This window comes from Perca flavescens, chromosome 9 (genome assembly GCF_004354835.1).
Source record: "Perca flavescens isolate YP-PL-M2 chromosome 9, PFLA_1.0, whole genome shotgun sequence".
Taxonomy (NCBI): Eukaryota; Metazoa; Chordata; class Actinopteri; order Perciformes; family Percidae; genus Perca; species Perca flavescens.
Genome location: NC_041339.1, coordinates 37,851,583 through 37,877,619, shown reverse-complemented (window position 1 = coordinate 37,877,619; position 26,037 = coordinate 37,851,583). Strand labels below are relative to the sequence as shown.

The 26,037-nt window shown below is 44.5% G+C and overlaps 1 protein-coding gene across 4 annotated transcripts in view; it reads right to left on the bottom strand.

Moving 5' to 3' along the window:
• The window catches only part of LOC114561480 (complement C3), an 84,276-nt gene that overhangs the window by 1,511 nt on the left and 56,728 nt on the right, over positions 1–26,037 (bottom strand). For all 4 annotated transcript variants that reach the window (XM_028587521.1, XM_028587522.1, XM_028587524.1 and 1 more), the window contains 17 exons: positions 16,504–16,710; positions 15,242–15,317; positions 14,950–15,109; positions 14,714–14,809; positions 13,719–13,869; positions 13,099–13,184; positions 8,829–8,906; positions 8,575–8,730; positions 8,409–8,471; positions 3,928–4,009; positions 3,777–3,822; positions 3,521–3,611; positions 3,326–3,415; positions 3,137–3,239; positions 2,913–2,999; positions 235–327; positions 8–91 (listed from right to left, as the gene is read on the bottom strand). In XM_028587521.1, the coding sequence (XP_028443322.1) occupies positions 8–91; positions 235–327; positions 2,913–2,999; positions 3,137–3,239; positions 3,326–3,415; positions 3,521–3,611; positions 3,777–3,822; positions 3,928–4,009; positions 8,409–8,471; positions 8,575–8,730; positions 8,829–8,906; positions 13,099–13,184; positions 13,719–13,869; positions 14,714–14,809; positions 14,950–15,109; positions 15,242–15,317; positions 16,504–16,710 (1,749 nt within the window). The remainder of the gene's footprint in view (positions 1–7; positions 92–234; positions 328–2,912; positions 3,000–3,136; positions 3,240–3,325; positions 3,416–3,520; positions 3,612–3,776; positions 3,823–3,927; positions 4,010–8,408; positions 8,472–8,574; positions 8,731–8,828; positions 8,907–13,098; positions 13,185–13,718; positions 13,870–14,713; positions 14,810–14,949; positions 15,110–15,241; positions 15,318–16,503; positions 16,711–26,037) is intronic.

Sequence of the window (26,037 nt, the reverse complement as noted above, 5' to 3'; positions counted from 1 at the left end):
TACATACCTTCTTTGATGACTTCCAGTACCTTCACTGTGAAAATGTCAGTGGACAAACCTTCTGTAAAAGTTTCCAGTCTCACTTTGTACACTGAGGACAGACAAGTTGCAGATTGTTAGCTCACTTTCTCCCTCATTTAGTCCTACTGTACTTATCCTCTCAATCTCTAAGTCACACAAACAAACACATCCATTTTTGTGTGATATAAAATAAATTAATTTACACTCTCTTACCAAAATCTATTATGCTGGTCTGTGTATTCTCACAGACCTTAGCTGTTCGCTGTTCATTGGGGATTTTTTCCTTCTTCTGCATACTGCAGTTCTCTGAAAATACACAATAGGCATAAAGTATATACACAACTGATTAAATAACCACATGTTGATGGGTTGATGGGTGAGTGAAGCTGTAGTCACTATTTAAGTATTTTAATGAACTATTCTTTAGCTGGACCACTGCTCTGATCTTACTAGATCCTGCAGGTGTTGCCTCGACGAAATGTTCATAAAGTTCGCTGATGACATCATCGGCCTCAACACCGACATCTTGGTGCCAAGACAACAACCTCCATCTCAATAATCAGCAGTGGTGGAGGAAGTACTGAATCTCAGTACTTAAGTAGTACCACAATTACAACCCTACTTAAAAGTAAAAAGTACCTGCTTTCAAATGTACTTTAAGTATTAAATGTAAAAGTACTTGCGTAATTATTTATTCTCTTAATATCTATATTCTAATAATTAAAAAAAGGCTTAGATTACATTCTGATTTACAATGTGGGTTATCTATCAGGGTGATCTGCATGGAGCTTGATTTTGCATTATATCCCACGGGACAGTGAATGCTGCACACATTTATCTAGCGAGAACACACAGGCTTGGACAACAAGTACGTGGCTTCACAGCTGAGGAGGACCGGGAGTGTTTTTAGGATAAATATACGGGTTGTATATCAACCCTATGTGAACTGATGCTTCACATACCGTATATGACCATAGGCTGTATAATATTACAGTCTAAAAATATGACCAAGCAGAGTATCGGGAGTAGCGGTAGGGAGGCTCTTGGCGTGGCCAGTGGGATTGGTAATATTGCGAACGGTACCAGGAGCTGGACGGACTACTGCCAGTGCAGGAGTATGGAGTTAGAATCATGCCAAAACCTCACACACACACAAAACGTGTTTTTCTCACGCCCAACGATTCACAAACAAACTCAGTGTGGTTTGCAAATACAAAACATCATTCACAAACTAATGCATTTTGTTCTGCAAATAAGAAACCTACCTATCAAACAAATACAGTATGTTTTACACATACAAAAATGTATTTCTTCAATGACAAAAAATATCCTGCAAGTACAAACTAAAATCTTTCAAGTAAAAAAAAAAAAATCTTTCAAGTACAAAAAAAAATCCTTCAAGTACAAAAAAAAATCCTACAAGTACAAAAACCTGTCACGTGACTTTTGGCACTAACTTTCCGCCTTGCTGAGTAAAACACGTTTTGTGTGTGTGTGTGAGGTTTTGGCATGATTCTAACTCCATAGGGGAACACTGATCAGAAAATGTAATGGAACATTGTAGAAATGTAGTGGAGTAGAAAGTAGAGATAATTGCTGCAAGATGTAACGAAGTAAAAGTCAAAAGTATTTTATTTTACTTAAGTAAAGTACAGATACGTGAAAAATGTACTTAAGTACAGTAACGAAGTATTTGTACTTTGTTACATTCCACCACTGGTAATCAGTCAGTAAATAGAAGAAGCTGATTGTGGACTACAGGAAGTGACGCAGAGAAGAACACATCCCCATCTCCATCACTGGGACTGCAGAGGAGAAAGTCAGCAGCTTCAGGTTCCTCAGGGTTCACATCAGTGAGGAACTGACCTGGACTCACGACACCAACACCATCACTAAGACTGCTAGACAGCAGCTCTTCCTCCTCCACAGGCTGAGGAGGTTCAACATGCTGCTGCCTGGTATGGGAGAGGCACTGCCATCAACCATGCTCTACACAGGGTGGTGGAAACAGCTCAGCGCATCACCAGGACGGGGGAACTCTACACCCAGCGGTGCAGGAAGAAAGCCAAAAGGATTACCCAAGACGGAAACCACCGCAGCCACAAACCAGGTTCAGGGACAGCTTCATCCTATAGGCCATAAGACTGTTGAGCTCTGAGCTCATCACATGTCACTTTACCTAAAAAGTGTCTTTATATCCTTACTGTTATTTTGGTATACTTAATTATGAACTGTTATATCTCTCTCTCTCTCTCTCTCTCTCTCGTTAGCTCAGGTCCTCTCTACCAGGCCAAGTTTTGCACTATTCTTTTGTCCTAGATTCAGATTGTATTGATAATATGCCTGAGGCCTAAGATTTTCATTGCCAACGACTACTCTAGTCATTTTTTTGCAATGAAGAACCTCAAACTTTTTCAAAATCTTAATTTGTGCGTTATTTTTGTTTATGACCAAACACAAAAAAAAAGTCACATTGCATTACCGTGCTTACATGATAACTAAGATGGTCATTGATGTTGACAATGATAATCATTATATGTGCTAATTTACAGCATGTAAGCATTGCCATTTTGAGCATATTAGCATTAAGCCTAAAGTGCTGTTGTATATACAGTAGGTACAGCCTCTAAGAGCCACTAGCATGGCTGTAGACTCTTTATCTTGTCTAATCTTCTCTCAGCCTTAAGTCCCCCAACTTTATTGAGGTCAAATAATAAATGACTGCTGTTAACAGACAATGCAGGATGATAAGCCCCCATTATTGACCAATGCGTTATCTCTATGAAGAACAATGTTAGTGTTGGGTTTAGGTGTTTGTTCAAGAATTTCAGATTTAACAAATTTATGTTTACAGACAATGGATTCATTCAGTTTTACATCATCCTGGTTACCTTCTGCACATCTGCATTCATCATTTGTACAGAGCACTAGCTTTCCAGCTTTCCTCTCTGGTTGGTAGAATTTCACACAATGCGTTTCTGCAATGGGAAGGAATGATTTCAGAAAATGTACGTAAAATAATGTTATTTTTTTGCTTATCCAGTGTTATCTACTCTGACATCTATTGGCATGAACATGGAGGCATCCTATGTTTCAAAGTGTGTCTGAGACTCACGGTCATAGTATTCATAGACAGACACAGCAGCTGGTTGTAAGACTCCCACTTTCAGCTCCTGATGGATCCTAAAAGTGATCTCCTCTGGTCGTGTGTGAGAAACCTGTGGACCAATGTGAGATAGAGATAAAGAAAGGAAGAACGAGGCAGAGAGAAAAAGTCCAGAGGTAGTAAACAGAGATGTCTAACCTTATCCAGGTAGATGATGAGTGAGCCTCTTTCTGACAGGACTGTGTTCATCTCATATTTTGCAATAATGCTGGCTCTTCCTTTAGACAACTACACACACACACACACACACACACACACACACACAAACCATTATAAAATACTTGTGAACTGCATGTGAGTATTATGCCTTTGTGTATCTGTACAAGTTCTTACTAAGTCCAGGTCATTTGTGTTAACGGTGAAGCCAGTTAACAAGCCAATATCCAGGATTGACATGGATGCATCTCTGTCCTTATCCTTATAGCTGTACACAAAATGGACAGAAACATTAAATAACAGAACAGGTTAATGTAGGGGTAAAGAAGATATAGAGAAATAAAGGAAAAACCCTAACAAAAACAGAAAGGTTAATGTAGGGGCTAGCTGGTTATAAATGTCCATGTTACTATAAGAGTTTGATTGTACTTACAAAATCTCCATTTTCAGCTTGTATATGTTCTCATTCCCATCCACATCTGCAGGAGCAAAATAATGTTGAGTATTTGAATATTTTGTTTCTCATAAGGTAAGGTACTTGGCAGTAAGATGAATAAAGAAAGAGCCAGAGGGTACCAAGTTACCTGGGAGGAGCTGCACTGACAAGTTAAACTTCTGACAGTCACTCTCCTTTTCTTTAGGCATAGCGTAATACAGAGACACCATCTGTCACATAGATAAAAGTGCATCTTAATATGTGATGAACTAATTGACATCTACTTTAAAATGATCTAAAATAAGTCTTTGGTCTCTATTCAAACAGGACACAGTGATGGAGAAATAATATGCTAATTTTCAGTTTCTTTTATTTTAGGGAACTTCTAGAAAATGTTTCTGTCACTGTAACATAATGTTAGCTTGGTATTTATGTATACAAACGCTTTAAAGGAACACGCCGACTTATTGGGAATTTATCTTATTCACTATAACCCCCAGAGTTAGACAAGTCGATACATACCCTTCTCATCTCCGTGCGTGCTGTAACGCTGTCTGACGTCTCCAGCAGCATCAGGCCAGCACAGAACCTGCAGGTGAATGGTTCCAGTAATCCTACTGCTCCCAATAAGTGACAAAATAACACCAACATGTTCCTATTTACATGTTGTGATTTATAGAGTCACAGCGTGTACAAAAAACAACGTAACATGAGACACAGCCGTCTTCTAACTGTAAACAAACCGGAACCATATTCTCAGGAAGAATATAGTACTTGGGCGGAGTGATATGCTCGCAGCAAGCCTGTCTGAGAATATAGTTCCCGGTTTGTTTACAGTTAGAAGATGGCTGTGTCTCATGTTACGTTGTTTTTGTACACGCCAGACTTCTACAAATCACAACATGTAAATAGGAACATGTTGGAGTTATTTTGTCACTTTTGTCACAATTGGGAGCAGTAGGCTAGTTGGAACCAGTTACCTGCAGGATCTGTGCTGGGCTAAGCTAATGCTGGAGCCGTCAGACAGCGTTACAGCACGCACGGAGATGAGAAGGGTATGTATCGACTTATCTAACTCTGGGGGTTACAGTGAATAAGCTAAATTCCCAATAAGTCGGCCATCCATCCATCCATCCATCCATCTTCGTCCGCTTATCCGGTGTCGGGTCGCGGGGGGAGCAGCTCCAGCAGGGGACCCCAAACTTCCCTTTCCCGAGCAACATTAACCAGCTCCGACTGGGGGATCCCGAGGCGTTCCCAGGCCAGGTTGGAGATATAATCCCTCCACCTAGTCCTGGGTCTTCCCCGAGGCCTCCTCCCAGCTGGACGTGCCTGGAACACCTCCCTAGGGAGACGCCCAGGGGGCATCCTTACCAGATGCCCGAACCACCTCAACTGGCTCCTTTCGACGTGAAGGAGCAGCGGTTCTACTCCGAGCTCCTCACGGATGACTGAGCTTCTCACCCTATCTCTAAGGGAGACGCCAGCCACCCTCCTGAGGAAACCCATTTCGGCCGCTTGTACCCTGGATCTCGTTCTTTCGGTCATGACCCAGCCTTCATGACCATAGGTGAGGGTAGGAACGAAAACTGACCGGTAGATCGAGAGCTTTGCCTTCTGGCTCAGCTCTCTTTTCGTCACAATGGTGCGATAGATTGAATGTAATACCGCACCCGCTGCGCCGATTCTCCGACCAATCTCCCGCTCCATTGTCCCCTCACTCGCGAACAAAACCCCAAGGTACTTGAACTCCTTCACTTGGGGTAAGGACTCATTCCCTACCTGGAGAAGGCACTCCATCGGTTTCCTGCTGAGAACCATGGCCTCCGATTTAGAGGTGCTGATCCTCATCCCAACCGCTTCACACTCGGTTGCGAACCGATCCAGTGAGTGCTGAAGGTCACAGGCCGATGATGCCATCAGGACCACATCATCTGCAAAGAGCAGCGATGAGATCCCCAGCCCACCGAACTGCAACCCCTCCCCACCCGACTACGCCTCGATATCCTGTCCATAAATATTACAAACAGGATTGGTGACAAAGCGCAGCCCTGGCGGAGGCCAACCCTCACCTGAAACGAGTCCGACTTACTGCCGAGAACCCGGACACAGCTCTCACTTTGGTCGCACAGAGATTGGATGGCCCTGAGTAGAGACCCCCTCACCCCATACTCCCGCAGCACCTCCCACAGTATCTCCCGGGGACCCGGTCATACGCCTTCTCCAAATCCACAAAACACATGTAGACCGGTTGGGCATACTCCCAGGTTCCCTCCAGGATCCTTGCGAGAGTGAAGAGCTGGTCCGTTGTTCCACGACCAGGACGGAATCCGCATTGTTCCTCCTCAACCCAAGGTTCGACTATCGGCCGAACCCTCCTTTCCAGCACCTTGGAGTAGACTTTACCAGGGAGGCTGAGAAGTGTGATACCCTGTAATTGGCACACACCCTCTGGTCCCCCTTTTTTAAAGGGAACCACCACCCCAGTCTGCCACTCCTTTGGCACCGTCCCAGACTTCCACGCAATGTTGAAGAGGCGTGTCAACCAGGACAGCCCCTCTACACCCAGAGCCTTGAGCATTTCTGGACGGATCTCATCAATCCCCAGGGCTTTGCCACTGTGGAGTTGTTTGACTACATCAGTGACTTCCGCCTGGGAAATCGACGACAATCCCCCGTTATCCTCCAGCTCTGCCTCTAACATAGAGGGCATATTAGTCGGATTCAGGAGTTCCTCAAAGTGCTCCTTCCACCGCCCTATTACCTCCTCAGTTGAGGTCAACAGTGTCCCATCCTTACTGTACACAGCTTGGATGGTTCCCCGCTTCCCCCTCCTGAGGTGGCGAACAGTTTTCCAGAAGCACTTTGGTGTCGACCGAAAGTCCTTCTCCATGTCTTCTCCAAACTTCTCCCACACCCGCTGCTTTGCCTCTTTCACGGCAGAGGCTGCAGCCCTTCGGGCCCTTCGGGCCCTTCGGGCCCTTCGGTACCCTTCAACTGCCTCCGGAGTCCTCCGGGATAACATATCCCAGAAAGACTCCTTCTTCAGTCGAACGGCTTCCCTGACCACTGGTGTCCACCACGGTGTTCGTGGGTTACCGCCCCTTGAGGCACCTAAGACCCTAAGACCACAGCTCCTCGCCGCAGCTTCAGCAACGGAAACTTTGAACATTGTCCACTCGGGTTCAATGCCCCCAGCCTCCACAGGGATGCACGAAAAGCTCCGCCGGAGGTGTGAGTTGAAAGTCTGTCGGACAGGGGCCTCCTCCAGACGTTCCCAATTTACCCGCACTACACGTTTGGGCTTACCAGGTCTGTCCAGAGTCTTCCCCACCCCCCGACCCAACTCACCACCAGATGGTGATCGGTTGACAGCTCTGCCCCTCTCTTCACCCGAAAGTGTCCAAAACATACGGCCTCAGATCAGATGAAACGATTATAAAATCGATCATTGACCTTCGGCCTAGGGTGCTCTGGTACCAGGTACACTTATGAGCATCTCTATGTTCGAACATGGTGTTCGTTATAGACAATCCATGACTAGCACAGAAGTCCAACAACAAACAACCACTCTGGTTTAGATCAGGGAGGCCGTTCCTCCCAATCACGCCTCTCCAGGTGTCTCCATCATTGCTCACGTGTGCGTTGAAGTCCCTCAGCAGAACAATGGAGTCCCCCACTGGCGCCCCATGCAGGACTCCACTCAAGGTCTCCAAGAAGGCCGAATACTCCGAACTCCTGTTTGGTGCATACTGTATGCACAAACAACAGTCAGAGTTTTCCCCCCACAACCCGCAGGCGTGGGAGGCGACCCTCTCGTCCACACCGGTAAACTCCAACGTGGCGGCGCTCAGCTGGGGGCTTGTGAGTATCCCCACACCCGCCCGGGCGCCTCACACCCTGGGCAACTCCGAGAAGAAAAGAGTCAAACCCCTATCCAGGAGTACGGTTCCAGAACCGAGACTGTGCGTAGAGGTAAGCCTCACCAGATCTAACCGGTAGCGCTCCACCTCCCGCACCAGTTCCGGCTCCTTCCCCCACAGAGATGTGACGTTCCACGTCCCCAGAGCCAGCGTCTGCTGCCCGGGTCTGGTCCGTCGAGGCCCCTGACCTTCACTGCCACCCATGTGGCAGCGCACCCGACCCCAGCGGTTCCTCCCACAGGTGGTGGGCCCATGGGCTGGAGAGATGGGAGCCACGTAGCTTGTTCGGGCTGTGCCCGGCCGGGCTCCGTGGCAAACCCGGCCACCAGGCGCTCGCTGACGAGCCGAATAAGTCGGCGTGTTCCTTTAAACAGTAAACATACTGTTTACATTTGTCTTTACAGCATACCTGCCAAGATTTAGGTTGGGGGGGATACAATGGAAACTATTCAGTTCTACTGGTGGTGTAATTTGTCATCCTGCCATGCTGTTTTGACAACAGCTAAGCTAACAGCTACGTTAGGTTAGCTGGCTGACCAGAGATCAGCTGAGCTGCACACACGCCCCTTGAATTAGTTTGTGGGTTGCCAGGTTGCCAGAATGACGACTGTTTCAACAAATGAGACAAAGTGATTGAGAAATACTGAAATACTGTAGGTCACCTGTACACACAACAGATGATAAAACAATAACAAATTGTACTTACTGTCACTGTTGCTTCTCCTATGCCTGTTGCAGTTACTGTTACATTATGGTTTATACCTTCGATCTGGGGGATTTAAATATGCAAACACTCACACACACAGGCATCAGCAGAAAATACATACAGAAAACATCAGGAATGATGATACTATGTTTGTGTGTTTTCTCACTTCAGATGTTCTGGTGGTGTAGTAGTTGTCCCTGTTGAAGTAGTACCTGTCAGGCTTTGACCTGCCCGGCCAAAAGATGTCCACATTCAGATCATAGTCTGGTTCTTTAGCACTAGCCCAGTACTCCGCTATAGCCTGGTACACCATTATAGTAGCCTAGAGAGAAAAGAGTGAGGGAGGGGATTTAAAAGACGAATAGGTTATGAGGTAACATAAGCTGCAGGTATCAAGATGGAGAGAGGGGTCTGTGTTACCTGAGTTGATCCATAGCCTCCGTGAACCCTCTGCTGTGTGTTGAACCATCTGACAACAGGTCTGGCTTCTTCAAATGCCTTTATTAACAGAAGACAAATCAATGGTTGAAATTCTCTTTGGTTGACTTAAAGATGCAGTAGGTAAGTCTTATAAAAGTAACTTTCTGTTGTGGTTGTGGACATTTCCGTTGCTGTTTTGTATTCTGTATTTCTGTTCCCTGTTGTGTATACTTCTGTTCCTTATTCCCCTGTTCATTGTGTGTTTGTTTATCCTGTTTTAACTGTGCGTTTGTATTGTGCATTCCTGTTCCTTGGTAATTATTTCTGGTTCCGGTTTTATTTTGATAGTCTGGTTTTCTGTCTTGTCTCGTCCAATTTACTTCCTGTGTTTTCCCTCCTTTGTGATTGTCCTGCCCCGCCCTGATGTGCTTCACCTGTTGTCTCACCTGTTTCTGATTTACCCATCACCTCATGTATTTAGCCTCTGTGTTACCCTTGTCTTGTATCAGATCGTTTTGTGGTCATGCCCTTGTGTTTCCTGCATGTGCTTGTTCCTGCATGTGCTTGTTCCTGCATGTGCTTGTTCCTGCATGTGCTTGTTCCTGCATGTGCTTGTTCCTGCATGTGCTTGTTTGCTCCTGCCTATGTTTTGCCCGTCGGTTTGTTATTTTGTAAGTGTTCCAGTCCTTGTACTGCCGTTTTTTGTTGTATTAAATCTCTGAGTTCCACCATCTTCTGCCTGCCTGCCTCTCTCTGCAATTGGGTCCTCACTCTCCCGCTACACATCATAACAACTTTCTGTCATATTTGCTGAAACTGACCCTATGTTCCAGTAGAACTACATGAATTATGTAAAAAAAAAAAAGACAGCTCCTCCTAGTCATGATGGGCCTTTATTTGTAATGGACGAAAGAGGGCGAGAGAGAGGGAAATAGGCCTACTCTTAAATAGTGGTATCAAACTTAAATTGTTCTGTTCACATGGGCTTCTGTTTTATACATGATTTTGGGGGCCACTCCAGTGGCATTTCGTGAGTGTTTTTGTTATTATTTCAGATCGGATAATCTGTAGATTGGTTAAACCTGCGATCCCCTTCAGGTTCTTTAACAGAGGAGGATCAAGGACAGTGTTATTGTTCATGTTATGGTTGTTATTTTTATTTATTTTTTCTCTTTTCTCCACCCCTCCTTTTACCTTTTATGGGGTTAGTGGGAAACTAGGACACAAGCCTTTATCACAGTCTTATCTACCTCAGCCTTATGTAATGCTTTATAGAGCACCTGTGAACCTCAAACGCTTCTGTTACAGCTTTAAAACATTACCATACACCATTATACTCCTATGGCTACTTCTTACAATTTGAACCATAATTCACAAGTACGTTTTGTTTCATGGAATGTTAAGGGATTGAATGGTCCAGTCAAAGGATCCAGAGTTTTCGCCCATCTTAAATCTATCAATGCTGATATTTTGTTTTTACAAGAGACACATTTACGCCTAAAAGATCATACCCGTTTGCGTAAAGCTTGGATCAGCCAAGTCTATCACTCTAGACATAATGGTAGTTCGAAAGGGGTTGCCATTCTCATTAACAAGAAGGTGCAGTTTACACCAACAGAGGTCATCACTGACCCCTACGGCTGCTTTGTCATAATTTGCAGTAGTCTTTTTCAAACCAGTTGAAAAGTTGACAAGCTCTTCTGGTAAATGTGTACTCCCCAAACTGGGACGATACTGATTTTGTTAATAAACTTCTGTCATCGCTACCAAACCTGGATACTCATAAACTAATTTTGGGAGGCGACTTGAATTGTGCTATCAACCCTGCATTAGACAGATCATGTCCCAAAAAATCATCTTTGTCAGGCATGGCAAGGGCATGATCAGCATTCATGGCGCAGAGTGGTTGGATAGATCCATGGTGGCTTCGTAACCCGAATTTGAAACTGTTCTCTTTTTTTCTCCCCAATTTACCGCTCCTTCTCTCGCATAGATTATTTCTTCATTGAAAGCGCATTCATTCCTTCAATAAAATCTGTTGACTACTTAGCTATTGTTATTTCTGATCATGCCCCTGTTGTTTGAGATATTTCCTTTGCTCTGAATATAAAGCAGCGTCCAATGTGGAAATTGGACCCTCTTTTACTGGTGGATAAAGACTTTTGCAAATTTTTGGCAACCAATATAGATGTCTACATCAGCACAAATAAAACTGATGGGATCTCATATTCCCAACTTTTGGAATAACTTAAAGCTTACCTTAGGGGGCAAATTATTTCACATGTGGAACTCTCCTGTATCCTCTGGGCCAATGCCCTCCTTTCCTTTCCACCTTTCTGATTCTGGTTTCAAATATTTAGGAATTACTATTACTAAATCTCGCCTCATTTCAGTCATCAAATTTCACAGTATTAGTTAACCGAATGAAAGATGACTTTAAAACATGGTCTGCTTTGCCACTTTCTTTGACAGGCCGTATAATTGCAGTGAAGATGACCAAAGTTTTCATACTTATTTCAATGTTTACCACTATTTCTTACTAAATCATTTTTTCAGTCAATCAATCAAATGGTAAACTTATTTATAAGGGACAATAAAGCCCGTAGAGTTAAGAAGAACCTTTTACAAAGGCAACGTAGTGTTAGTGGACTCACTTTGCCCAGTTTCATCCATTACTACTGGGCTGCAAATATCCAAAAGATACTTTCTTGGTTACACTCTCCTTGTACAAACGGTGTGTTCTAGAGGAGCAGTCATGTCAGCGTTCTAGTATTAGAGCTTTAATTTACTCTTCTTTACCTCTAAAACCTTCTCGCTTCACCTCTCATCCTATAGTGCTATCCACTCTTAAGATTTGGAACCAATTTCGCTCTCACTACAAGTTTGTTTCTGCCTCTATCCTTGGCCCCATTCACAAAAACCACCTATTTCCTCCATCTACTATGGATCTGTCCTTTATGGAGTGGTGGAAGAGGGGTATTTATTCTTTTCAAGACCTTTACAACTCTAAAGTCCTAGAGAAGTTATGAAAATCTACAGAGACTTCATAACCTACCTTTCAATATCTTCAAATACGACATTTTCTCTTTCTTCCCCACCCTACCAGCACACGAATCCTGGGATGAGTTAACTCTTATAAAGCCAGGAAAAGGATTGTTGTCTGTATTATATCAGAAAATAATCTCTTTAGAGAACCATAACCTAGCCAGGATTCGGTCTAGCTGGGAGGACAAGCTGGGAATTGATCTGGAAGAGTATTGGGAAGGTGCACTGACAAGAGTCAATTCATCATCATCCTGTGCTCTTACTCAGTTTAAAGTGCTACATAGAGCACATTACAGTAAAGCTAAGCTAGCTGAAATATACCCAGGAGCTGATGCAAGCTGTAGCAGGTGTTCTTTTTCCCCTGCTAATCTTACTCACACTTTTTGGTCCTGTCCTTCCCTTGAAATATATTGGTCAGGGGTGTTACAAATTTTATCTGAGGCTCTCAATATAACTATCGAACCGAACCGCTTGATTGGGATATTTGGTATCCTCTCAGAAACAATTACTAGAGCCCAGTCCGATGTTATTGCATTTATCTCTCTGCTTGCCCGCCGTAGAAGCCTTCTAGGGTGGAAATCCAGAACACCTCCATCGCTAGCCCGTTGGCTGGAAGATGTTATGCTTTTTCTTAAGTTAGAAAAAATAAAATTTACGTTGAGAGGGTCAATGAAAAACTTTTACTTGAGATGGCAACCCATCATTACCTATTTTGAGAACTTAAAAGAACTGGAGTCCGAACCCATATGATCTACCTCACATTTCACACATCTCACATCTTTTTTTCTTCTTTGTTTTTTGAGAATGCGCGGTACAGAGGCTCTAAAACACCTACTTTTATGCTACAATTTACAAAGACTATTGTTATCAGTATTATTATGGCATTTCGATATGATGCCTTGATGTCCCCCCCACCCTTTTTTGTTTTGTTTCATTCATTCATTTATTTATTTTTAATCTTTATTTTATTTTTTGTGTTTTTAGTTTTACATTTGATTTTAGATTTGACTTTACTCTTAATCTTTTATTTGTAGTGTTGTAATGCTAGTTCAAGGCATTTTGATGAATGTTGTCTATGATGGTTGTTTGAAGAAAATGGTTAGAAAAAATGGAAATTATTGTTTTGCTACTGATACACACTTTATTCTATGTATTTCCTGTGCAATTTCCATCAATTAACAGATTTTAAAAAACAAAAACAAAAACACAATTAGGACATGCTCACCTCAGCTTTGACCAGAGCGAGAAGAGCGTAAGCTGTGGCCTCCAGTGTGTAAACGTGTCCCGTAGATACTGGCCAGTGGGACAACTCTGAGGAAGACACACACAAATATATTTATAGCACGATGCTGTACCAAAATTTATTTACTAATAATTCCCCAATCCCTCATCTATATTTAATATTATTATATTATATTTAATATTATGTTTAATTTTAACTAAACTTGTTATCCTTGTAAGGTCATTTAGTCCTTAGAAGCAGAGATTTACATAGAGGCTTGTGCATATGACAGCCCGACTGAGATTTTTAAGGTCAATATATATATATATATATATATATATATATATATATATATATATATAAAAAAATCTGATATTTGATTTTTAAACTTTTTACATTAAGATCTTATATTTTGTGAATTTACGGTATTTACTGAATATATATATTTATAATCCTGTGAGTGAAAATTATTTCATGATATCAACCATACCATGTGTGTCGGTCGGGCTCTAATAAACATGTTATAATTATTATTCATGGATGTGTTATATTTTAATCTTTACAATACACCATATACTATTATTATCTACTATTAGTTTAAGAATGTTGCTGTATGACGATACCTTGGGAAGCAAATTTGTAGAGGATCTCCTTGTTCAGTTTCTTTTCATTGGCCAGTGCATATGACGTCATGGCAACAGCATATGAGTAGGTGAGGTGGGGCAAACGCCTTTCCAGATAGGCCACTGCTTTGTGTATACTGGTTTGCAGCATCTGAACAGAAGGAAAAGACGAAGGAAGGAGAAAGGAGAATAATGGGAGAACAGTCGGATAACAGTAATCCATTTATTTCAATCCATATCTGTTCAGGAATGTTGTAACATTTGATCCTGGGAGAAAAGCTGAGACTGGAATGTCCCCTCTCTCTTCTGTGTCTTATGAGCTATAGTGAGCCGCCATTAGTTACAATTACTATTGGGGTGTGGGGTAGTGATGTTGCTCTCAAAACAGACTACTCCACACAGTATCGACCTTTGAAAGCAAGTGTATCACAGCAAGATGTTTTGGTGCCTCTCTTTAATTCACCTCAATCATGTGACCGACAGAGACGAGGCCTTATTACCTCACACTCATATCAGAGAGGTGTCTGGGACCCTTTTCCACCTGGTATTAAAATCTGTCCTGAGTGATCCGATCACATCAAATACGTTTTGAGTGATCTCATTTCCCTACTCTATATGCAAATAAGCACGTACATCATTTCTGTTTGCATATAGGCTGGTGGTGTTTGTGTGTGTGAGGGTGTGTTTTGTTGAGTCTTCCTTTGTCTGAAATAAAGAACCAAATAAAAAAAGAATATTAATAATTTTGAGTCGAAAACCCATGCCTGTTCTTATTGGAAACTGCATTATGTCCTGTGAGAGAACAGAAAGCTGGAAAGGAGACTGGAGTAGCAACAGTACCTAAGGGGGGGTGGGGCTTTGCAAATGGTCAGATGCTTTATAGTGGTTCAGTGCTTCAGTCTTTGTTTCGTTATCACTGGTGTGGAGTCAGTACATGAAGAAATGATAGAGGTGAGGGAGAAAGAGAAAACATTGTTTTGATGTGAGGTACTCACATTAACACTGGCAGCACATAGTGGGCGAGACTCCTGCATGGCAATGAGGCAGAAGGCTGTCATGGAGGCATCTGACTCTCTTTCTACCACCCCACTCTACACACACACACACACACACACACACACACACACACACACACACACACACATTTTACTCATATCATGTTTTCATCTTAATTAACTCTTTTTGTAGCACCAAGATGAAGAACTGATGTCAATTAAATCAGTACACGCACACGTATTGTGTTACTGTACATAAATCCAATCTCTCGAAACTCGCCATCAGTTTGCTGTGCGTTGAGAATCAGAAACCTGATGGCTTCACAGATGTGTTGACTTTGCATTTCCACCAGATTGTTAGCCATGGCAAACACCTTGGCAACATAAGCTGTCAGCCTTAGAGAGGAGAGGAAGCTTAGTTTCATTTATTCACACATGACAAACACCATCCTCACATTGTGAGAATCTAAGTTAGAGGAAGATGTGCAAACAATTATATATGAGTTCATGGATGTTTAGATGCCTCACCAGGTGCTGCTCTCTTTCTGCTGAAACACAGCAAAAGACCCATCACTTTTACGGAAGACAAGCTCATTCTGGTAGCCTGGACACAAACAACACACAGCCACTTTGAGAAGTCCTGTTACATTCAGTGATTATAGCATCTGCCAAATGATTCTGATGGCATAGGTTTCTGTTTGTATTGACAACCCTGGTTAAAACATGGTCTATGAGTCTATGGGCTAGATTTATCAAGCCGTTTGCGCCTGTTTCCAGGCGCTATTTGGTCGCAAAGACGGACGTAACCGATGTGGGCTATTTACAAACAGGGACACTTGGGTAAAATCTCAGATTGTCCTCCACATGAGCGAGAAGAGACAAGTTGCGCTTTCAATATGTGTTTGTGGGAGGGTCGTGGGGAAAGTGGGAGTTCCACCCAAAAAGGTGGGAGGATAAGCGCAAAGTGCACCTAATTATATATTCCGCGGTATTTACAAAGACTGTCAGTAAGAGCCCGCATCTATTCTGCGGGGGAAATTCTCCGCCTCTTAAAAGCAGGTCTGAACCAGCCACAATCGAGTTTCCTCGTAGACCTTTATGCCGCTGGTGAAATGGCAACAGTAATTTGAGCAAGACGAAGACATAGGCGAGGCTGAAAATATTTTTAACACAAGAATCACACTTTGTCAGTGAACACAACATCATTTAGCGTTACAGATCGAGCAGCCGTGCAATATTAGAGTTACTGGAAGAAATCAAAGATGAAATTGAATCTCCGACTCAGCGTTCACATCCCATTCCAGCAGTTGTTAAACTCCTCGCTACATTACACATACTGGCATCAGGATCATTTCAAACAGTCCTAGCATCAGCAGTGGGAATATCGCAGTCTGCACTCAGCCCTATCATAGCACAAGTACCGCTTCGCTACAGCACAATTTACGGTATAGTGGGCGGAGAAAGATGCTGATTGGCTGATGGGTGTCAGGGTTGATAAATACTACACAAAATGTGGAAGCATAGCGTGCGCTATTACCGAACTCTCATAAACAGACGCAGCGCAAACTGCCCTAGTGTTAGTAAATCAGGCCCTATGTGTTGCATTCAGACAATTAATTCTCTCTAGCTCGTTTATGTGGTGCAAGGATATAGCATGCATGACTGTCTACCACCCTGCCTTTTTTATACCAATTCTGCCAATCAGGAACTTTAAAATCCCACACAGAGGGGAATCAATCAATCATTAATATTTCTGTTATCTGTGCTAATAAATACATCTTTGAGCCCACCGGTCTTGATGTGTTGGAGGGCTTCGTTACGTTTCTGAAGGCCCACAGTTTCCCACTGGTTGGTTTTGTCCAAATATGTGGCTGCAATGACTGGTAGAGTCATGCCGTCCATGTTCAACAATCCATTGCCACTGGGCTGGATGATCAGAGTACCCATAGAGTTCCCACTAACCACGTTCTCCACCAGCGCAGAAACTTGTTTTCTCCCTACACACACACACACACACACACACACACACACACACACACACACACACACACAAAACAAAATGTTATAAATCAACAGGAAGAAACAATTAAACAAACAAAAAAAGGTTCCCACAACTAGTAAGGTGATCATTTACCAATTAAAGGTGCAATATGTAATACTGACTGCTAGTGTTTAAAATAGTTACTGCAGTACAAATTCAAAATACTGGAGAGAGTTGTCTCCCCCGCCCCCTACTCCCCAGACTTGAAGTTCCCGTTGGTTGCCAGGCTGAGACTGGAGCATCCAACAATGTTCCTAGACGCTTGTCTCACATAGCCAGACATTACTCCACAGCACAGCGGAGTAGCTAACGTTAGATGCTGGCTATATTGAATATTCATAAAAGCCCATTCTCACGCGGAGCTCTGTACCCAACTAACAGACACACTTTTATGGCTTAGAATTAGAGTAGGAACTGCTACAAACCCCACAACCTTGCAGGCCTTTCCACACGCCGGTCAGACACACTTCCTCGGCTTAGAATTATGATAGGAACCGCTAAAAATACCACTACCTTCCTTTTCCACCTGACTGAAATACACACTTTATTGGCTTAGAATTACAGCAACTTACGCTAAACACACTGCAAACCGAAGGTTCTCTCTTCCCGATTTACAGCCCCACTCTCTTGGTTTCAAATAACTCACCGTTGTCTGCTACGGCCGCTGAAGAGGCTACAAAACAAACAAAAACAAAATAAACAGCCGTGGGCTGCTTGCCTGGTCTTCCGGTAACATTAGCAGTTAGCAGGGTTAGCATGGCGGAGTTAACCAAGACCAGTCGGGATCGCTTTACTGGCTGTGTCTCAATTGTGTTTGCGAGGAACAACTCGGGTACTCCAGCTATATAATTCAATGTGAGTACACAAATGTTGAAATGAAATAAAATGCCCGTGCATTAGCTGTGATAAATTTGCCTGAAGCTAATTGCTTTTTTTGTTTTTTGTGTTTTTCCATTGAAATGTAGTCTGAGATAAAATTTGTCCAGTGATTCATGTGGCAAGATTTCGTTGATTTACAGTTTTGGAGGACTACTTTTTTACCGACAGCTAGAGAAATAAACAATGGATTTCCGAATTTTTGCGGGATGTTGATTTCGGAAATGTCCACTGTTGGAGATGATGGGATTCTGTAGCTCAGGGGGGTGGACAGTGTCTCAGTGACCGTGATCCAGAAAGAGTGAACTGGTTGACAGAGCCACATGGCGTCCAGATAGTGCTACCTAAGGTGCAATGTGAACAGATACCTATGTTTGCTAGGCCCACTTTAAACATTTTCCTTTGGGTGATGTGAGTTCTGTGAATGACTTTGTATTTTACATCACTATGCCAACAGCTAGTCACGTACCTTTGTTAGCTACACAGCTAGCACATAGCGAAGTAGTTTAGTGTGTGTGTCTACAAGTGTGTCCTTTTGTCTGTAAGACATTAGTGTTGAGACTTTTAACTCACACATGAAAAAAAAAAAAGAAAAAGAAATGGGTCTGATGTGTATAAACATAATGGGAACGAGTGTTTTCTTTAAGTTTCTCGGTTGCTCATATGTTACGTTATGTGCGCATGCGCAGCTTCACCTAGAAACGTTAATTATGGCACCTGGCAATCATTTCATCCTCACCCAGACAATCATCAGGAGCACACAGCCCGTTGGTATGTAACTGCTAACTACCCACGTAGGCTAGTAATAATGTTTTATGTTTGTGCACTGAACGTTTACCTCACTGTGTCGGTGTTAGTTGGCCGTGAGCGACTTGTAGCGGTTGCTCGACAATCTGGTTGCTGCATTAGGCTATCATTAGCCGTTTGCGGTGTGCTGAATGTTCCGAGCACTCTGCTGGTTTCTGGTGTCAGTGGTGATGGTGGTGGTTTGGTTCATGATCCGTGGTGGAGCGCCGCGTTATGTTGCGTTTTTGCATGTGTTAATCTTTTGTTGTACAAGGCACATGGTGACATGGGTTCTGTGTCCTGTGACAGCGTCTATAGCAACCAGTGACGGCAGAGCTCCTCTGGTGCTAGGCATTCTGGGTGATGTAGTCAATGTCATTTTAAGCCAGATTAGCCACATTTGATGGTGTTGCAGGCTGCTTTTGATTTCATTATTCATTCATTCATTATTTACGTTATCATTATCATCATTATATTATTTGAGTAATATATTTACATGGTATATATGATTAAAATATTGTCATTATTTGTTTGTTGTATTTCAGGTTTATGACATGTGGTCATTTAATGTAAAAATAGCCCAGACTGCGTTCACTAAAAGAGCCAATTACCTTGCCTCCAAAGTTAGGCCATGTCCACACGAACACGGGTATTTTTATAACCGTGACTTTTTTTACGCGGTTCGGCCTTCCGTCCACATGAAAACACAGTTTCAGGGCACTGTAACCGAACATTTTTGATAACTCCGGCCAGGGTGAGCATTTTCAGAACCGCCGGTTACAGTGTTGTCGTGTGGACAGTATAACCGGGTTTTTTGCCTTGCGACGTCAGAGTGTGCGCCGTTATCCGCTGTGTTTGACGTCATATTGTGCGCCGCTAACTGCTTTGTTGGTGTTTGTTGACAATTCTTTGCAATGGCGGATGAGTAGGATGTAACTTTTTTCTAGGCACTTTGAATTGCCTTGTTGCTGAAATGTGCTATACAAATAAAGCTGCCTTGCCTTGCCTTGCCTAGGCTTATGATTGGCCAAGGTGATTTTACGATTTGGGTTATATCGCCGCCTGCTGGTGTGGCATGCTCTTGACAGCGCTTGCCAGCGTGTTTTTGCGATTTCATGTGGACGGAGATTTATTTTAAACCGATGCATGGGTGGACGGGTTTTTTTTTTTAAAACTGAGGAGAAAAAAACTCTTTAAAGTGGAACTTTAAAGTGGATCACTCCAGAGTAAGAGATGCAGGGTTTGAGTATGCCACAGCTCTGAGGGAAGTGGACGACAATGAAGTCAAAAGTAAGGCGGAAAGCATTGATGGGAAAACAGCAGAATGTGACTGTAAGTTTGACGAAAATGAACAAATTATTTTGATCAGCTTCTGGACAAGGTTCGCCGAGGAGGAAATTACCACCCTCACTAAAGACGCTGGATTAGCCATGGACCAGGCTGAGGCAACGGACCACCAGCATATGACCAGGAGGGAACGTGAACTGATCCATAGGAACCTGGAACGGGAGGTTTACAACCTTGAACGGGGATTGGATGAGTGGAAAGACTTGATCCCTTGGTCCAAGGCAACAGAGTCCAAGGACCCGATCCGGAAGTTGAAGAAACGGCGTGAAAAATTGTGGGATAAGTGGGCATGGCAAGGCGGTTCTCAATCCGACGATGAAGAGAAGCTGGGAAAAGAGGATTGTGGTGCAGGAGGAGCCAGTTGGGGCTTACAATCACAGGCCCCAGATCAGCCTAGAATGTGCACGCTTGCCCATGTTTGCTGGAAATATGAGGGATTACTACCGATGGAAAGCTGAATAGGAGGACTTGCAACGTCTGGGAAACCCTCATGGATTGGAAAATGTGAGGAAGTTCCATCTCTTGGGAAGTCTAGATGAAAAGGTCAAGAGGGACCTTGTATTGTCCAGCTGTGGATCCGCCGCCGACGTGTTCAGGCTCATGGACAACAAGTACGGAAATAAGCCCAAAATAGTGCTGCTAATTGCACAAGAAGTGCAAGGACTGTTCCCCATCAAAGGAAACAACCTGAGGAAGACGATCGAACTGATCCAAGCCACGGAGAGAGCTCTTCGTGACCTGCAAGTCTTAGGGGAGGAAGATGCTGTAAAGAACCGAGTGGTTGTGCAGTCAATTGAAAGTAAACTTCCTGACTCCTTGAAAAAAGAGTGGTTAACACACAAAAATGACCCTGGAAGCGGGTTTTTACCACGCAACCACTAAGACTGTCTACTGCAGTACTTGAAAAAGCAGAAGGACATTCTCGAGGAGCTAGACCAGCTACAGCCCAGCATGGCGGACAATACTGAGAGGTCAAGCGAAAGGAAAAAGGAAAGGAGGGCATTTACCAGAGCCACGTCAGGAAACACCCAAAAAGGCTCTCAACCAAGCTTATGAATCACGTGTGGAGACAACGAGCATGGAGGAAGGCTGTTCGCCTGTAAAGTCTTCCAGAAGGTCAATCTGACAGGTAAGAAGGCTCAGCTTAGGAGAGCAGGAGTATGCTTTAAGTGCTTGCGCATTCATGGTGACGACGGCGGCTGCATTCAAAAGTATCTATGCTCAAAGGGCGACTGTCAGAAAGAGGGCTCTTCAGACCACAATTACTTGCTCTGTCCAAAGCCACAGATCAAGAAGAAAGAGGAAAAGAGCGGAGAGCAGAGCGATGCAAAATGGGGGAAAAGGGGGCTTGGACTAACCAACAAACAGAAGGAGCTCCTTGCTAAACTTTCTCCAGAACTGCGAGCAGAGTTCAAGGAAGCCTTTTCAAATAAGATCACAACAAAAGTGTGTGCTAGCACTGGTTGTGAGCCAAAAGAGTGCCCGGTCATAATGATGCTGTTGAATGCGACGACGAACTCTGGCTAGCTAGTCGGTACGTTGGTTGATCTCGCTTCAGATACCAATTATATCTCTAATAAAGCAACAGAACGTCTCAAACTGAATGGTGAGAACATTAAGTTGATTGTCCAAGGTGTTGGAGGGATGGAGAAAACCATTACTACCAAGAAGTACACTCTGAGGCTGAGGGTAAAAACTCCTAAAGGTTCAATAGCAGAGCACAAACTCCTTTTGTTACAGCCTGGAAGATGTTGCGAAGGTGAACCAAGCTGTCACGCCACAGCAACTGCAGAAGTTCTTCCCAAACATTCCACTCAAGTACTTGGTCTGGCCCGAAGAGATCGACCTGTTGATTAGCCACAGGGAGGGTCGCATGGTCCCACAGCCAGTCCAAATAGTGGGAGACCTCGTCCTCTCGGATGGCCCCCTTGGGAAGACTGTTGGTGGAATACATGACCTCTTTGAAGTGATAGACCTGGCAGGGCACAGGTCTGAAACCCATTTCGTGAGATCAATGAGAACAGCTTCAAGGGCGTACAAAGAGATTCTCGTGGAAACGGAAGGAACCACTAAAGACTTGGTGGAAGGAGAAGGCGCAATCCACCGAAACACTGCAACCACCAACAAAGAAGTCTTTGAATGGTTCCAGTGGGACAGTATTGGTGCCGCCTGTGATCCTCAGTGTGGTAGCTGCAGATGCGGAAGGCAAGGAAATGACCCTAGGGGAGGAAAGAGACTTAGAGAAAATAAAGGAATGTCTCACCTACGTGCAAGCGGACAAGCACAGCGAATCCCCTCACTGGGATGCAGCTTACCCTTGGAAAGGAGACCCCGCCACGTTGCCTGACAATCGACGTGCAGTGGAAGCCACTTTTTTAAACACTGAGAAACGACTGGAGAGAGAGCCGGAATGGAAGGCTGCATACAGAGAGCAAATCCACGATATGCTCTCCAGAGGGGCCGCTGTTAAATTCACCCAAGAGGAAATTGAAAGCTGGAAGGGACCCAAGTGGTACATCAGTCATTTGGTTACTCCTAATCCTCACTTAACCGCCACCCCTGTAAGAATTGTCTGGAACAGCAGCCAAGAATACATGGGAATAAGTTTGAATGATTTACTGTACAAGGGTCCTGACGTTCTAAATCAGATAAGGGGAGTGCTTCTGAGATTCAGGACAGGGTTGTATGCTGCCTTGGGCGACGTGAAAAAAATTTACAACTCTGTCTGGCTAGAAGACAAAGAAGTACACCTCCATCGATTCCTCTGGAGAGACAACCCTGAGGAGGTAATTGAAGTCTTTGCTGTCGTCAGGGTCAACATTGGCGATAAACCTGCTGGTTGTCTTGCCCAGGTGGCTATGAGAGAAACAGCCAACCTGCCCCAGTTCGCAGCTATGGTTGAGGAGCGCCGAGTTTTAGTAGAAGATAGTTATGTGGATGACCTCTTGCTGTCCCACAATGACTTGCGGATACTGGAGAAAATCACCAAAGGAGTGGAAAAGATCTTAAGAGCTGGAGGCTTCTCCCTTAGGCCGTGGGTCTTATCGGGCCAAAGTGGGAGGTCCATAACCACACCTGATGTCATTGTCAGTAAGACAACTGTGAGTGTGCCCAAAACTCTGGTGTTACCCAACCAGATGCGGGACAACGACAGCAAAGCACTTGGAGTCGGCTATGAACCAGAGACTGACAAACTTTGTGTGTTGGCATCCGTAAACTTTTCAAAGAAGAGAGGAAAGATGAGGACAGGAGTTGATTTGTGTGAAGAGGAAGTCAGACGTAAAACTCCAAACCCCCTGACCCGTTGGATGTTGCTAAGCCAGATTGCTGGATTCTACGACCCCATCGGTCTTGCCACACCCGCTAAGCAGAAAGGGGTGATGCTTGTGAGAGAAGCTTACCAAGAAGTGAGTGTTAGCAATCTAGTTAGAGACACTTGGGATGACCCACTCTCACCAAAATTACGGGAGGCTTCCATAAGACTCCTTGCAGAATATGTGAGACTTGCCCAGATCAGGTTTGATAGAGGCCTCACACCAACTGGGGCCATAGGCCAACCAATGGGAGTCACGTTTTCAGATGGAAGTGAGGCTTCCTACGGCGTGGTGCTCTATCTCCGTTGGGAGACAAAGAACGGGGTCGTAGTGCGGCTGGTCGAGTCAAAAGCAAAGCTTACCCCTCTCAACCAGAAAGGAGACGTAATTAAGGCAGAGGTATGTGGTGCTGTCTTGCGATCCGTCTGACAAAATACTTTGTAAAACACTGCCGCATCAAGGTCGCACGCTGGGTCCACTTCGTGGATAGCCAAACGATCCTGGGAGCAATTCACAAGGAAAGCTATGGCTACCAAAGTTTATTCGCTAACCGCATCGGAGAGATCCAGAAGGCTGGACCAGTGGAAGACTGGAGGTGGATTGAGGGCAAGCTAAACATAGCAGACATCATCACAAGGGGAGCAACTCCTGAGGAACTCGATGGAGGATCAGAGTGGCAACAAGGCCCAGAGTTTCGGAGTTTGCCTGAAGGTGAGTGCCCTGTGACGACGGCCAGCGAGATAGTGACTAGCGTTGCTAATGACGTTAAACGGTTGCAGAGACGAGCGTTCTCAGCTGTAGTCACCAAGTCTCAAGAAAAACTCTCAGGTTCCAGCAATACAGATGTTGGGGAAGACTCGCAAGGAGGCCCTGGGGTGTGGCTCTATTGCGCCTAGCTAAACTAGTCTAAACTAGTGTGGAATAGTCTAGCTAGTCTAAACTGTGTGGAATAATCGCCTGGGTTCGGAGAGCTGCAGAAACCTGGCTAAGAACAAGCTACCCAGCCTCAAGTCCAGCAAAGTGGGAGGTGAGGGGCCCCAGGCTGGCTGTGGAAGAGAGAACGGCGGCTTTCCAAGACCTAGCCCTTGCGGCCCAAGACAGTGTGAACTTTCAGGATACAACTTTAAACCGCCTTGTTGTGATCAAAGATGACAACAATGGACTCTTACTTTGTGGTGGTAGAGTCCAGTCTTGGAATGAAGACAGAACAGCTGTACCATTAATTCCATTCCAGTCGTGGCTGGGGGCCTTGCTTGCTAGGGAAGCTCACGAAGCGAATCATGAAGGGGTTGCTGCCACATTTCTGCACACCAAAAGAAAGGCCTGGGTTGTGCAAGGTCGGAGGACCGTGAAGAAGGTGATCAACAAGTGCATCACTTCCAAGAAGCAGCGAGCCCGGCTGTGCCAGCAAGTGATGAACGCTCTTCCTCAGGAACATACCAGTAGAGCAAACCCATTTAAGTATACTACACTGGATCTCTTCGGACCTTTGGAAGTGAGGGACGCTGTTAAGAAAAGAACCAAGAAAAAGGTCTGGGGAGTTGTGTATTGCTGCATGGCTTCTAGAGCCATCCATGCTGATCTCGTTGACGACCAATCTTCTGAGAGCTTTCTCCAGGCCTTCTCTCGATTCACTGCTCTGAGGGGGCATCCCAAAAGATTATGGTCAGACAGAGGCACACATTTTTTTGGGCGCCAGGCCCGCTCTGAGAGAGCTACACAAGCACCTGGCCTGTTTGCAGAAGGCATCCATTGAGGACAAGGCTGCCAAAAATGGCACAGAGTGGCAATGGGACTTTCATCCTGCAGACTCGCCACATAGGAATGGAGCAGCAGAGGCAGCTGTCAAGCTCATTAAGAGAGCTCTTAACAGTCTTGGCGGAACAACTGGCTGCTACACCTGGGGGGAGTTGACCCTTCTCTATTTGGCAGCCAACTTGACTAATGAGCGACCCATCGATGCCAGGGCATAGGAGCAGGAGGACTCAGTGGAGTACTTAACCCCTAACTCCCTTATCCTGGGGCGCACTGGACAAGGAGGAGATGTACGTGGAATCGACATGGAAACCCGCTCATGGCGCAGACTGAGGGCTGTCCAGGCTGGAGTCGACAGGTTCTGGAGGAAATGGAGTGAACTGGCAGGACCAAACTTGTTCATACAACACAAGTGGCACCATGCAGAAAGAAGTGTCAAGGTTGGAGATGTAGTCTGGATCGCGGACCAGAATGCTCTGAGGGGGCAGTTCCGGCTCTGCCGGGTTGCTGCAATGTATCCGGATGAGAAGGGCATCATCCGGGATGCGGACATAACAACCTGCATGGGTTTTCCTGTTCCCTTGCAGTATAGTACGTATGCCCACGACCATCGTCATTCGCAGGGATGTGAGGAGGTTGGTGGTTTTGATTCCTGCTGAAGATCAAGAGGAGGTAAGATAAGTCCTCGCCATGGGTACCCAAAGACTGTGACTCTGTTCTTCTTTGTTCTTAGCTAGTCGGTAACCCTGGGAGGCAACTGAGTGCTTCAAGGGCAAACCTACACTCAGTAGGAGGGCAGGTGGTGGAGCCTACCTCCTTAGTTAAAGTAATATGTTTGTGCCTACAAAGGCTGGCTTCTAGTTCAAGATTCTCATTGAGAGACTCAAGAGACTGTGCCCTCCTTGGCTCTTTGATCAGTCGGCCAAGTGGGAGGTGTTGAGACTTTTAACTCACTCATGAAAAAAAAAAGAAAAAAAAAAGAATAAACATAATGGGAACGAGTGTTTTCTTTAAGTTTCTCGGTATCTCATATGTTACGTTATGTGCGCATGCGCAGCTTCACCTAGAAACGTTAATTATGGCACCTGGCAATCATTTCATGCTCACCCAGACAATCATCAGGAGCACACAGCCCGTTGGCCACATTTGATGGTGTTGCAGGCTGCTTTTGATTTCATTATTCATTCATTCATTATTTACGTTAT